This window comes from Rhinolophus sinicus, linkage group LG10 (assembly GCF_036562045.2).
Source record: "Rhinolophus sinicus isolate RSC01 linkage group LG10, ASM3656204v1, whole genome shotgun sequence".
In the NCBI taxonomy this organism is placed as follows: domain Eukaryota; kingdom Metazoa; phylum Chordata; class Mammalia; order Chiroptera; family Rhinolophidae; genus Rhinolophus; species Rhinolophus sinicus.
The window spans coordinates 28,216,811-28,232,844 of record NC_133759.1 but is presented as its reverse complement, the minus strand read 5'-3'; the positions used below and the strand labels follow the sequence as shown (position 1 = coordinate 28,232,844).

The 16,034-nt window shown below is 35.0% G+C and overlaps 1 protein-coding gene across 9 annotated transcripts in view; it reads right to left on the bottom strand.

The window, feature by feature from the left end:
* The window catches only part of SATB1 (SATB homeobox 1), a 97,442-nt gene that overhangs the window by 34,195 nt on the left and 47,213 nt on the right, over nt 1–16,034 (bottom strand). For all 9 annotated transcript variants that reach the window (XM_074312791.1, XM_019726015.2, XM_074312792.1 and 6 more), the window contains 3 exons: nt 14,954–15,065; nt 12,176–12,630; nt 4,346–4,558 (listed from right to left, as the gene is read on the bottom strand). In XM_074312791.1, coding sequence (XP_074168892.1) covers nt 4,346–4,558; nt 12,176–12,630; nt 14,954–15,065 — 780 coding nt within the window. The remainder of the gene's footprint in view (nt 1–4,345; nt 4,559–12,175; nt 12,631–14,953; nt 15,066–16,034) is intronic.

Genomic DNA, 16,034 nt, shown 5'->3' with positions numbered 1-16,034 from the left:
TCATTAATCTCTAATTTTTAGTAGTGAGTGGCTTTATCATTAATTTTACAAATCCAATCTGAATGTAATTTTCAAGGTATGCAAACGATAAATGTTTTCTTAGAAGTGATATGTAAGACATGTGCTATTCTAAGGCACTCTTATTGGTGATGTCTACACATTCCACATTCTCAAATGTCTATATATTAACTCTGTCTTGAGTATCACGGTTCTATCTTTTTACTCTTTCCTTCCTTTTGTAGATACAGTATTATTTTCTAAATCTGGCCTTTTAAAAATGCTCTAGCTTTTTAAAGATGATTATTAACGGGAAGCCTTTTACAAGCACATAACTAAGATCTTAAAATAATGCTGGATTCCTAACAAATAAACTTTTAATCACGTATTAAGTTCCCGCCCATAACTAGACCTGTTTCATTATATTGTAGAATTTGGTGTTAAGAGACAGAAGGGTGCAGCTACCAGATTAAACTAATTGAATATTGTTTATATGAACTTCATATATTTTCTAAAGCATTGTTATAAAATATCATGTCTTCCTTTAGAAGAAACTAAAGTACTGCATGAGATTTAAAAAATAAAGGAAAAAATAATTATATAATGAATTCAAAAGTTTTAACTTGACAATTATAGGCTTTCAAACAGTCCTTGTGAAAACAGAAATTGCTAATTTAACTCCAAAAGTCACACATATTAAAACACAAATAAAACCAGAATAAGCACACACCTAAAAAGAAGTCATCAAGTTAAAACTGATTTGTTCTATGGAAGAGACAATTCCAGCAAAATAATCATTAATAAAGTTCCTCTAATAAGCTTATCTGGAAAATTTGATAAGCACGGTCAGAAAAGAAACCTTTAAAACCAGGGAGCTTTGAAGGGGTTGAGCTCTCCCAGATATTTTCATACAACCAAAGATTGGAAGGGGCAACTTTCCACACAGTCTCAGAAATTCCCATGGATAATATGTCAAACATATCAGGAGAATGTTCTCATATGCTTTCCTCTTCCTAACCCAACAATAAACCTTCCCATCTTCTATGAGAAACAGAGAAAGTCCCCAAGTCTCATTTTCCCTTTTCTAAAATGTCCGTGTGTATTTTCAGGAGATGGCTTGAGGTAGGGGAAAGAGCAACAGACTTAACCAGGGATGAGAAAACTTAGACAACACCTTAGACTTGGTTTTCTCATTTTTCTCTCCTACAAAAATGTTGGTCTGCGGAGTACGTGAAGGTGTTGAGAAAACCGTGAACTATTATCAAGGGCAAGGTATTCTTATTTCTTGAATGAGAGCATGTAAAGTTGTGAAAATATGCTGTCAGTAAACAGATCTGCCCAGAGCCACTGCCCCAGTGAGAAGACGAAGCTCACAGTATGGCAGCCCCGACTGAAGCACAAGGGACAGGTCTGTAGAGGAGGTATCTCGCCTAGTCAGGGCCAGCCAAGAGCTTTGGTAATTCCTGAGGCTAGTCTGGGTTTTTCCAGGGGAGGTATTTCTAAGAATAAAACCAGGGGCTTACAAAAACCAGGAAGTCCCTTCTTGAAGATGATGCAGATACTGAGTACCTCAATAGTGTAGGTCCATGGTCTGGTATGAACCAGGGACATCCAAATCATCTTCACTATGACCTAAACTCTACAGAAGGAGCTGGAAAAGAATCCAGTCTTTCAGGCCTAAAGACAAGCGGATCTCCTGTGAGCCAGGAGGGACTTCTGCCTGCAACATGTGATTCTTCAGAAAGAAATCAGGGTTCGGGTCTAACTCAAGCAAGCCCAAGACTTATCTCTTCATTTGCGAGTGTGGGGGAGGAATGAAATGCACAGTGATTTCACATAGACTCCTCTCTGGCAAAATATAAAATTGAAAAAGACGAAATTCTGCAGTTTATTTTTATATCCATGGTATCATCCTTCCCCGCCCCCCTTCTATTTTCATCATTTGTAATAAGCATATTAAATCCTTATGGGGTGTATGGGTTCCAGTTTAAGCAACAGATTTCAACTGCACAAAACAGTAGTAATTCAACTGCTCTATAACACATTTTTCCAAATCTAAAGGACTCATTTGACATTGATATGCTTTTAATACATTAAAAATTTCTTAAAATTTAATTCATTAAACCATTCTTAAAAGATAAAAGGTCAACAAACTGACTGTGAGCTCTATTATAATAATATTAAATAATGCAAAGGGATTCTCAGTGAGGCAAATAAGATACCGTAAAGATTTATATTATAGCAGTGAAATAAAATTATACACATATATCAGATAATCACTTCAGAGTTTGGTTAGATAGCTAATAATATCACATTAATAGAAACAATTTTTTTCTTTGAAAGAGATTCACTAAGAATCTATAGTATCTACATAGTTCATATGTTCATCATTGGCTGAATATCCTAGCTAAGGGCTTGGTCTCAATTCTTCTAAAGACCAAATACAGCTAAGGATGGCTTAATCAGTTAATCAATAATTCAAGCCAAAATAAACTATATTGTCTATTGCAACTTATCAGCAGATATAGTCTTTAGACATATATATGAAAGCTACTAAAAAGGATCTTAATAGTAAATGAAAACAAATATCACTTAAGAATTAATGTAACTTTGGCTAAAGAAAAAAACAACTTGATACCTAAGAATAGCAGAATCACATTTGGAAAACAAAAACATTAAAATCCCAGCAAAATTAGAAACAAAAGCTGTATTCAGAATTGCTAAGTCAAATATTTGGATAATTTGAAAAAAGGTAAAAAAAGGAGCCACTCAATGCTAAAGTTCGTGCTGGTCTTAAGTAATCCACCCTTTGTTAGTATTGCAGATTAAGTGATAAGGCAGATTGCTGTCTGACCAGAGGCCTTTCAGTGATGATAGGAGCAAAGTTAAGTAAAGACGGTGTGTGAACGCTAAACACCCTACTGAGAATTAAACCAAATCCAAGTACAGTAGTTTTTGTTTAGTCACTCTTGCGAAAATTACATCTATATAAAGAGTTCCTCATCCTTTTCATTAAGAAATGTTTCATAGAAAGCTTTATAGATCAAATTCAATAATTGTGTGTGTGTGTGTGTGTGTGTGTGTGTGTGTGTGTGTGTGTAGGCAGGTGGATATGTATGTATGTATACAGATGCCTTTCTTTTCTACTAGAGAAACATGACTTTCTTATTCATAGTGACTTCCTTACAGTCTGCTCCTACAGAAATCACGACCTAATTGATTTTCCTTAAATAAAATGGAGAAAATGGACTTTGTGACATTCCTAAAAAAACAATCATTTCGGAATATTATAATATGCAGGCTAAGATCCTCAACAGTGGCTAAAGATTATGTCTCTTCCTTATTTATTGACTATCAGTAGAAGTTTCGTTTTTAGTGTTGAATGAGCTTTTCCCATATTTCTATACTTGGAAATGTATTATTATTTTTTACTATTTTACTATAACATCAATATATAATTTCATTATCACATTAGCTTACAAAATAGTTTAAGTTTATATTCCATGTTCGATTTTTATTTAGTCTAAGCTGACCTTATTTTTAAGAGTTGTACGTACTGTAAATTAAATGTGTAAGAAATATATTTGCTTGTGGGTTATAAGTCTAATCCACTATCAAACTTTTATCTAATAGTCTGTACTGAAAATTAACTTCTTCAATTCTCATAATAGTTATAAGGCTACCTTTTAAACTTGATTTAAACAAAAAAATAACAATATAGATGCACATACACACAGTTACCAGGGCGGTGAATGGTCCTTCCTAAAAAGTGTAAAAATTTGGAAAATAGAAAATGTGCCCATTTCTGGGAATATGGATAGAATTCCTTATCAGCCTCATTTAAAGCTGCCTTCAAGGATTGTATTAAACTTAATTATGAAAGATTACAAACGAGATGATGTGTAATTGGTACCAGCTGCAGTTCGTATCGGAAAGCATAAATACAAATGGAATTATTTATTTATTTTTATTTATTTACGATTCAAATGGCAGTTCTAGAACTCACAGGGATAAAATTGACTTTACTACTTTTTTCCCATTGAGTTTAAAATACTTCTATACTTAATAGTAGGAGAGACAAATATCCATTTAAAGACTACTTTTCACCCACAAAGAACCCCAAAGATGAAGCAACACAAAGCAATTTTCTTTCCCTTAATTAGTAGCTTATTGTTTTTATATCATAATTAGTGATTTGAGACCAAATTCTCCTCAAGCAACAACCTGCATTCTATTTTTTAAACTCTCTATCTATCCATCTCTCTTTCTAATTTCTTGTCAAGATTCTTCATTAGATATTTTTTTAAAAAGCGAAAGAAGAAGGGCAATGTGGAAAAGTAGACTTCACCTGGGGAGGGCGGCTGGGTGGTGTGCTTATCAGGGGGGCAGGACCCATAGCCGAGGCAGCATTCAAGCTCCTTTCCCTTTCATCCTGGTAAATACGATCTCGTTCAGCCTCCGGTAACTGCAAGAAATTCTGCATAGCCCGAAGGTTTACCAGCAAAGACTGGGATGCAGTCTTGGGGTCCTCTTCCTTTCGAAGAATTTCTGAAAGCAAGCCCTGCAGGGAATGACAGACACTGGATGAGTGAGCTTGCTCCCATTCTCGGCCCAGCTAGCAGTGATCCTTCCCTTTTCTTCTCCACTGTTTAGAAAATGAACAGTCAGAAGCATTAATTCTACATACGAATATATTAGTTACAATTGAAGTGGTAGAGAAGAGAGCCTCAATTGTATTCTTAATTTTATTAAGCATCTGCTTTACATATAACATAAACTGAAACTGCCTAATTGATCTCCTTCCTTTGAGTAGCTTAACATTCCATGAAATCTTTCACAGAGAGACGATGGAGGGAAGTTAAGGATAAATGAAATGCTCATAATACAACAGCATTGAGCTGTATAGTTCTCAAGCTGCCTAGACAAAGGCAGTGGAATGCCAACAGCCCAATATGTAAAGATACAAAGCCAATTCCAGAAAACAGAACTTTCGTAGAAAATGAACTGCAACATATTAGAAAAAAGAATTTAAGGAAAGCATCATCTAAGACTTATGCTGTTTTCACCAACAAAAATATTTTAAGTTATTCCGTAATTTTCAAATTACTAGAATCAATGACAAGTGATTCTTTCTATTTACCATTTAAAGAAACTATATACTGATTACTCCAGGTAACAGGTTGCAATTTTGAACTTCAGAAACCATAGATTAAATTTGAAATACATAACCCCTTTTCCACATTACAAAAATCCATCATAGCATGCCAAAGAAAAGAATATTATCAAATTCTGTAATTGTCAAATTTCTTGAGGCATAAAAATACTTATTAGTGACAGAAGAAATTTACAAACCATTAGTAAACTCCTTTAAGATGTCTCTCTCCCCCAAATAATACAGCATTTTTTTTTTTTTTTAACTTTTGGAAAAATGCTTTCAAAAAATGGGTGGTTTTCCCCAATTTTGTTTAAGGGATCATATAAAACAGAAGGATTAGAAATTTTTTCTGTCCATTTGATAGGGGCTGGCAGCACTTACCTCTTCAATCTTGTATATGAAATAATGCCTGGAATACCAAGGCATATTTGCTTTCTGCATTTGGGAGAATATCTGTTTATCACAATATAGCTAAGAATAAAATGTTGTCAAGATTTCTATACAGTTTGCAAATTTCACTTTCCAATAACCCTGCAGAAAGGGTGAAAGGGTGTATTTGGAGAAGGGAAGGTAAAGTGTCATGTCAAAATAATCAAGCCCCAAGATTATGACATTTGGGTTTTTTCATGGTTTTCTAGAAGTGCAAACCTAGTTTTGTCTCCAATTCCTCAGGGATAATGTACCATATTACCCAAATGTAACAGTTGGGTGCAGACAGTAAAAACACACTGTCCACTTTAAAAATGATTTATTGGCTATTAGAAAAGAACCTGCAATAGGCTCAGGGGGCTTAAGAGTAAATTTTAATCTCTCACTTGGTGTACGCAAGTGAAGTCTGGAAACTGGACCCAAACTTTCAGTTTCACCATAAGAAATGTGACTGAAGAATGAAGGACATGTATCCTTTCATTCTTAATACTGATAACTAATGTTGCAACTGTGTTTATACAAGACAAAATATCCAGTCAATTTAACTAAAATTCAAACAGGCAGTCACCCAGCTATTTAATTTTCACAAGGCCAACTAATTAGATTGACTGTGTTTTTGATGTGTCACATCGAAACCAAAAAATACAGGTCTCAAAAAAATGTTTGAAAATAGGTGTAAAAAAATAATCTTTGATCTCCACTCATCCCCACCAAATGTTATGTAGCAAAAAGTGTGCTTGGCAAAGTGATGTATATTAACCAAACAGAAGTAGAGAGATAGAAACATACAATACACCGAAATAGAATGTTACAAATTTCTTGAGTATAATAATCTAATATTCATTTTTGTCATCCCAGCACAATGTCTACCATGTAAGTGATAAATATTTACTAAGTGGATTAATTATGTATATTCAGATCACAAAAGGAAAAAAACCGCAAATAGGTGATAGAAACTTAAAAACAAGATATGCTATCCATGGGTAAATTCTATTGGTAAATATTAATTTACTTAAGGTGAGATTTCAATGAAAAGTTATGCGGCACTCTGTAAGATATTTATCTACATTAAGTGTTCAATAATTTAAAAAATAGCTTAGGTCAAAAGAGAGTCTATAAACCTTTAGGATGTTATTATATTTGGGAGATTTGAAATTAGACATTTATAAATTTCAAATAACAAAATAATAACATATCATCTCTTTCTTGAAAAATATTTCCTGAGACAGCAGAGAACTATAATGAGAAAAACAAACGTGAAAAAATATATAATGTTCTCTATCAAGTCTTGCTAATAAGACATTTGTATATGGTATAAAGTAGAAGACAGTAGGTTGGTCACTTGGGAGAGAGTTTAGAAATTTCTTTACCCATATTTTGATGTTGGCATGACTTCCCATTTGAGCATATAAAGTGGTTTAGGGGCAAAATTTTATTTCCACTTAATTATTCAATTGGAGCAAGTGCAGTTTTTCTGCTTGTAATATGCTGAAGGTCTAAAGTGGTACCTTAAACCCTGGGACACTCAAAGAGTTCTAAGGCAGCCAGTGTAGACATCTCAGGTGTTTTAGAAATCTTCGGGGTTTTTTAAATTTTATTTTATTTTTTGGCCCAGGCTTTCAATGAGGGGAGTGCCCCCTGGTGGAAATGCTTGAAAATATTGTTAAAAAATGTTTTGATTAGAATGTGTTAATTACAAAAAAAAAAATCATGTCACTTGAGAAAAATTCTGGATGCAAAATGACTGCTATTAGATTCTGGATACGGGAATGAATATTTTGGTCCTGTTGAGGTTACTGTTACCAGAACAGTTGCATTTATGGATTCAAGACGTATGTGGCCCCTGTTTCCCATTTTCCATAGTCGAAAATACAGTTCAGACTTGCCAAGTTAGGTCAAGGTCATCTGTAGTAATCCCTCACAGAGGATAATAGGAGGGATCTCTTACCAAAAATTCTTCTTTGTGCTAAAAAATAATATGTCAAGGTCATCATGTACCTACTTGCTAATTCAGAGAATGTGTTAAAACACCAGGACTAAAACAAGTCATCAATATTGTGCACCATAGGTATTCAATAAATTTGTTCAATGAAATTAAAATCATTAGCCATCTTGTTTCTGAGAAGAACTTGAGAATTTGTATGTTTGTTCGGTAGTAAGTTACCAGCTCCTCATGAATATTTTTATTGGAAATGAGAAGCTGCTTTTCATTGGGACTTCACAGCTTCAACTAATTCGATAGGTGCTCTATACATGGAAATAAAAAATGATTTTGTATTGTCATCACATGGTGGTTGAGAATTCTTATTTTTCCATTAAAAGGTGAACTTACTGATGAATTCCTAAAGCTTTTTTACGTTCCAAAAAGAGTTTACAAGTTATTACAAGTAAAATTCATTAGTAATTGTAAAAGAAAGAAAAAAAACTTTCAATAAATATTATCAGTACTTCCAACTGCTAATTATGAATTCTTTAAAACAGCAGATAAGCAAAAGAGACTGCCAATCTGAACAAAAAGCCTGTCTGGCCTCCCGTTTGTCTCCTCTTTGAACATAATCACTGATTCAAATAGATTTTATCAGTTTCATGGAACTTCAAAGCCCTCAGAAGGAAAATATGATTTGATAAAACCTCCCATCTAAAAAGAAAATATGTAGAATATTCTTCAAGGCTACCTGCCTCTGTCGTTTGGTGAATTTTTAATCACATGTCCAGGTGAAAGACTATTTTCAAACTCCACCTACTAGGCTGGACTCATGCCAAATATGTTATAAGCAGACACATTTATCTCTGTCATTTGGGAGGCTAAACGAGAGCTGTCACATTGGGGTAATAGCACCTTTTTACCTTTTATTCAATAGTGATATGGATAGTGGACTTTTCTTAAATTACACTGTGAAGAATTATAGAAACACAGTAGCAATTTCTGTTATACTTAAGCAGGCAAATTTCTCTCCACCACATAATTTACAGAACTCAAATTCAATAAAACATTACATGATGGTCCATTACTGTTATCAGTTTTGAATAATCCATCTTCATTCTTCATTTTACTGGAAAATAAAGTGTGCCAAAGACAAGGGGGTGGGGGAGGGAAAAAGCCACAGAATGGGATTAGAGTTAAACTCTGGGTTTTACTTTTTTAAAGGCACTAAAGAATATATTTTCTTCTATCACAACCTTTAATAGCAATAATACAGAGAAGTGAATTGGCATATATAGCAAAGTATAAATCTGGAAGCTTTGGCTATTATTTTTAGCCACAGGTTTCCATTAAAAAGATATCAAGTAGGCATAACTGAATGAATGATACATGCTAAAAGCTGGTGTCTTCAGTAGCAATTAAAGAACATATGCCCATCAATTCAAAAGGGGAAAAAGTCCTTAAAACAAGTAATAATATACATTTCACTATAAATTTTCAGAAAGGTAGACTTTTTTTCTTTAATAATCATGTGTGAAAGTCTTAAGAGGGGGGTTATGATTTGATTTAGGACACCCAATTAAGATGATGAGAAAATTCTCCAATTAAGAGTTAAAACATGAAATCCAGGATTTTAAAGTTATATAGAGCTGTCAACGACCAAATTTTCTCATCATAACAGCATTATGTATTATTCTTATGTTTTACCACACTGTTTATAAGGCACCAATGTCTTTACCTGACCATATATAACTGCATTTGTATGTATGTATTTTACATTAATTTTTTAAACTTGGAATTGGAATTGCACATTGTAATAAGTGCACACAATGTGTGATGTGCGATTTAACTCTGCAGCGTTCCTTGTCTATACATATGCATTAGCATGCGTATTTTCGTACTCCATACTCACACCATACACTCTCATTCTGCACCTGCTTTTACCGAAATGCATACACTTTGAAATAAACACACTACATGCATTCATATGAATGTATAATCATTAAAATAAATGCAGCTGTGTGTGCACACACAAGCATGTGTGTGGTTTTTAGTATGACCAGCTAAAATACATGCACACTTGAGTGTTCAAAACCTAGTTCCCCAACAGTGAACAATTCAATGTACATGGAAAATTACTTAAATCAAACAGCTTCAAATACGGCTCAACATCCACTTCCACTGAGGAGTACCGCTTATCAACATAAAGGTTTAAAACCAAACTCCTCTATCACCCAGGGTTCCAAACAGTATTTTGGTAATGACTTTTTTTTTTTAATTGGCTATTATTAATAAACAGAGATTGAGATCAAGCTGCACCAGGTTTTCATTCTCCTCTCATCCTCCGAAAAAGAACATTACTGTTTTTGATGTTAACCAGAGATGACTATCTTTTCAAAGAGATTAATATGGCATAAAAAGATAGTTTGGCCTTTTATCTAGTAACAAATCCTACAGATATCTGTGGAATTTGTCAGTGTGAGAAAGGCAGAACAAATGGTCAGCTCTTTAGAGTAATGGCTGTGACATCATAACCCAAGAGAAGAAAAACAGTACCAAGGGGTGGCAACGTCACCCTCATATCCTTCAGCTGGACTTGTGTCATTCTTCACCATACAAAATATACTTCCCTCAATGCTTTAAGAAATAATTTGCTCAGTTTTTAAAATACTTATCAGTAAATCTATATGTCATTTGTGTCTATATCAATGTTGTCTTTGTCTGTGGGCTTTTAAATTCAATTCAACAAGCATTTTATTGAACTTTTATGTACAGACCTATTTTTTGCCCAGTACTGAGAACTACTAGCAGTGACTGCTTCTTACAAAAATAAAGAATGCTGCCAGAAACAGCAGTATCTAGAAGGTTGACTTTTGATTCATTCATTCATCCATCCCTTCATTCACTTGATTTTTTAAAATAATTATCCACCCAGCTGAATTTGGTACCATATTAAATTTACCAGCTAATAATGAACACATTTTTTTTTAAAGTTGTGAAAATGCAGAACTAGGTAAAAATCATACAATTTTAACCTGACATAACGTTCTGCAACCGTTTTTGTTTTTTTTTTAAATAGGCAAATTATGTACAAAAAAACAGATAAAGAAACTGAAAATAAACACTGAGTTAAAGGCCGCCTAAATTTCCATCCAGTTAAGGGAAGCCAAAAATAAGACACAGCTGGGATTCTCGCAGGTATGGAAGCTATGCCAACAAGGAATTAATACTAGATTATTTTTGTACCAGAATTGTATTCTTTTAATCATGTAATAAGCAAAATAACTTATATATGAGAGGAAAGTATGTGTCAGGTCCCCCCAAAAAATTGACAAAAGAAAGAACAGTGGTAAAACAAGTAAGTTGAAAGTATATAATGTCCTCATTCTAATCAAAATTACATGTTCTTTGGGGGTTTTTGCGTGTGTGCCTGGGCCAAAAATAAACACCACATATACCATACTAGTTTCCAAAAAAAGAAATTAGAAATCTTCTCATTCACAGTTGAATAGAATTTGTTCAGGACTTTTCAACTATATTTCTCACAGGGCTCTCATCTCTTATCACCCTTTCTCCTTGTCCCTCTAAACCTCTTCCAGGATGATAATATCTTCACAGGAATTTGCCCAGGAGGACAAAGGCGTGGACCCAAGGGGTACATGCAGATCTCAGTGATGAGAAGTCTGCAGACTAAGGCCTGCAGATCAAACTTACCCCAGGGCCTCTTCATGAGGTTGGGAAGAACACTAATACTGTAAAGAGGGGAGGGGACAAAGCTAAGAAACATTTTATGCTAGTAAGTCAGATATTTTTTCTAAATGGCTACTTGGAATTAAATGGCAGAAATTGCTATTGAGTCCCAAGAATTTTTTTTTTTTTTTTTTAAGTTGTAAAGGAATTCAGTAGGGCATATTTATATACTCATATTTGATGTAGGTATCAACATGGGAAAGACAGTAAGCTAGAAGCCTGGAATCCTACCAGTGGCCTTGACCAAGTGTGGGGACAGAGTCCAGGAGAGCAGTTTCCAGACTCTCAGCCTCACATGGAAAGGTGCTGACTCAGTTATTAGATGGCCATCCGCTGTGGCTGGGTGGCCATTAGCTGTTACCGGCTAGTCATTAGCCACTAATATAACTGCCGTGGCTACGCTAGGGGGTTGGTTGGCAGAGAAACGTAGGGCGGATTGTGCATCGTGTGGCTCCTGCTCCCTGTGTCTCCAACCCAGCCGCCAGAGAGAATATAGTGGTATGACTCCCCTATTTATGGCTCCGTTGTTCCTTTTTGGCCTCACCATGTCCTGCGTTCTTGTGCGGGGAGCAGGAGCTGAGATCCTGCATGACACCAAGTCATGCAACTTTTCTCAACCTGCCACTACTAACAGTCTGTGATTCCATTATGTAAAAGCACAGGTAATGCTAGTTTGAAACATTTTTGATATTTATCTTTCAAAGCCCCTAAATTAGGATCAATTTGTACACAGCTTCCTCTTAGTAGAGGAGGTTTATGACAGAGAAAGGCATGATAAAACTTAGGCACCACCAGGAACAGACAATCTGATCCCATGAAGAGAAAGAAGGATGTTAGCACAAAGTAAAAGAATAAACATTAGTATAGATGGGACCAAAAAAAGACACTAAAGAATCATTAACAAATAAAACAAAACTAACCTGAGTTCTGTTAAAAGCCACACGTGCAAATACTGCCTGGGAGATTCCTGCTCGTTTCAGTTCATCACGTACCCACTGGTAGATTTCGGAAGACACCTCTGTGTTGGTTGAAACCTGTTGCTCCAAAGGCTTATTCATAGATCTACTGACAGGGGGAGGGTGGTTCAAGTATTGTTGGTTTAAGGACTGCTGGGCTAAAAGTCTATTCACTGCATACTGCTGGTTCAGCAGCTGAGCCATCACCAGCTGCTGGTTGACCAATTGAGGACTGATGGGCGTTGACACAAGCCCAGGGTGCAGATTTGGAAGAGGGGTCCGGACAGAGGGCTGGCTGCCATGGGAGAGCTGCGCAGGGGATGGAGGCTGCTCGGCTGTGTTCCCTGGGACCGGCTGCGGGCCAAAGTTGACATGGTTGGCACCTTGCTGGGAAAGTTCAGAAAGACTATCCATCTCAACTAAAATGGACAAAAAGTAAAATTATGTTAAGCCAACAATGATGGGTATTGATGGGATTTCTGATCATTTTTTAAATAGAAACAGTAGGCACAGGACACATCTAAGACCCAATTAAACTAAGAAAATTTCAAGATGGAACTCAACCCACTGTGTTCCTTTCCCCTTCTGCACAAATCCACAAATTTTAAAAGTGGGACAGTGCTTCTGATCTAATTTTATAATGTGGTTTAGATTTAAGGCATGAAATACATCTATTATTTTCAAATTCTATGTACTAGTTTTGGGGTCAAACTATTATTCATTCTCATTACCCCAAGAAGGCTTATACGCAATGTTTACTAAAGATAGCTTCTAAAAGAATGCCATTTACTTATAGGCAGCTAGGGCAAAAAAAATGAACTGAGCTAAGAAAACACATCATATGCAACTAAAGAAAAAAAGAAATATACAAGTATTTTCTCATGATCTATATTAACTATTACTCTAGGCAAAAAGTTTGAAAGAATAAAAGATGATATAAATGTTATTATGTACGTTCAATTTTTACCCAGACATGAATATAAAAAAAGCAATCAATATAATAAATAATGAAAGTGGTCATAATGATAAGTAATAATATCTGAGTACATATTGAACACCGGACTTAGTATCTTATATGGCTTGCTTCATTTAATTCTAACCATCATGGGCTGCAGGTAGATCTACAAATATTTCTTAGAATGAAGTATATGATTTATTGGATTAGAAGCCAGTCTACCCAATGTTGCTAAGACCCAAATGTTTCTTGAAGAAGCTATGGCTATCACCCGATGATAAACACAATCTTTCAGGGAAGGGGCAGGGAGTTGTTCTGGTACAGTGGTGATACTGTCACGATTTTGCAATTTATTACCACCTACCCAAGATGAATGTTTCTCCCTTGGCTAGATTTCTCAGTGTTCTGGCTGAGAGTCAGCGCTAAGTGTGTCAAATGCTTAGCTGCTGCAAGGAGGAGACTGGTTTGATGCTCTTGACTGGAAAAGCTGAGCGTGGTGCTGTATGGAAACAGGTGAGCCTTTCCAAATAGCACATCGTACTTCCCATGTATAGACTGGATTTTAATCATCATTTCTCTTTTCACTACATATTCAGATTTTATGTTTAGAGGAACTTATCATATTGCTATGATCACTGATGTATGCAAAATATAACTAAGAATTGGGGAAGAAACCTTCCATTTCTACCAGTGATATCAGCCCAAGTGGGCCATTCACAGGAAATAGTAATTCAAGCAATTATTCCAAAAATGATGCATTGTCTTCATTATAGCTCTAAGCTATAAAAGGCAAAGAATCTGTTTTGGTAGATGGATGGTTTTGCTTCAAATATTAAAAGCTAAAACATGCTCAAAATTCAGGTTCTCTTGTCTCTTAAAATCTTTAGAAGGTGTTGTTGCTATTAAATGAAGGTTAATAGAAGTAAACAGAAATACATTTAAAGCAGGGCATAATGCTATGCATATTAAACATCCCACTCCTATATTATTTTAAAATATATTATTTGGAAGGTACAAGCATGTGAAAAAAACATTAATAGAAATTAAAACCTTAACCTTAACCACAGTGTTTGCTTTTGCAAACACTAACAAACTCAATAGGGAGAAAATGTCATAATCTAAATGCTAAAGTACAGTACACAACTTTTATCTGTCATTTTACACTGTAGATAATTTTAATGCATTTTTTGAGTAACAAATATTGACGTAAAGTTACATGTTATGATAGGATGCTATACTGGAATTAAAAATTTAGAAATGATGCAATGATTTTTTCTGGCATGTAGGGTAAAGCAGTATGCTCACTAAAGTGCCTACATGGGGGGCCAGGGATTAGGGATATAAAAATCACTGGCTCTCAATTGTGGAAACTATAAATACAATTTAATATCTTTAAAAATTGGATGTAGAAACAGACACGTTATTTTTCTGTGGAACAGAAACAAAAACCATAAAAGCATGATTTATCTCTGAGAGAAATCACAGCTAATATTAGTTATTCAAGGCCTGGTTAGGTCTTCACTGAGATGTTAAAAAATGACAGCTCCCTTCCTCACGCCTCGATTTCCTGCACGTCTGACAACCAAGTCAGTTTGGCTGATTTAAACACAAACATTTATTGAATTTAATTATCTCATTATACTCATACCCACTCCCCACCCTCAAAGAAACATTCTAAATTGATCTCTAATTGGGCAATCAAAAGACCTGGCTTTAGATGTGACTTTTATAAACTTCCAAATGACACATAATGGTATGTAGCCACCACTGCAACGGTTTTTGCTTACCCATCATATCTTTTGTCTTCTTGAAATGTTTGTACCACCTTCCAAATTCTTGACATTTTGCTGCTGAGACATTTGCATAGTAAGTGCTGTTCACAATGGAAGAAATCATACTCTGCATGAAGAGGGGAGAAACATTTGTAATACATAGCAGCACAAGATGGAACACAGAAAAGATTTCAATTGTGGAAACTGTAATTTTTTTTTAATTAACTGAGTACTAATACATTTTTGTTTACACTTAATCGAAAGCTTCGACTTCTTAAAATTAAGTAGACCATCAAATGCTTATTTAAGTCGAAAGCAGCTGACCATTGAGACGAGTATCAAGCTATCAAACCCACAGGCTTTGCTCTAGTATTTATGGAACCTCCATCAGTGTCATCTATTCCTAGGCTGACAACGTGAAGACGGTTCTATGATTGTAATTCATAAATAAGTGCTACTTTGAGGTTTAGTGACTGTACTCTACCATCCTTGCTGCTCAAAGTATGGCCCAGGGACCAACAATATCAACATCACCTGGAAGCTTCTTAGAAATGCATCATCTCCAGCACCACCCCAGACCTAGTCAACCAGCACCTGCATTTTAGCAAAATCCCGAGGGTATTTGCCTTTGCATTAAAGTTTGAGAAACACCAGTTGTACTTTCCACACCTATTGTTTGGATTTCAATTGGAAATGCATTAACTGCTTTAACACTGTTCAAAGGTTGGCCTCAAGGAGAAAACCAATATTCAAAGAGATTCTTTGCAGACCAAAAAACCATTCTACAATCTTATTGCTAGCTTCATCTACAGTAAAGCTTGAATTTTGAATTTCAAACCATAGAAATTTTAAATATATACTTTTCATGCTTACTAAATTTCTCACAGATACCGCAAAAAAGAAAATGACCTATTTTGTCACTTGTCTTCATCCTGCTTTTAACAAAAGCCCTGAAAGCAGTCAACAGTTTAACATATAAAAAAGACAAAAATGACGATGATTTTCATGTATTACTACAAATTTTTTAAAACTCATTTTCAACAAAGAAAAGTGTTTTCTTCCTAGCAAATTTTGGTTATGGTAATTTCAGTGACTT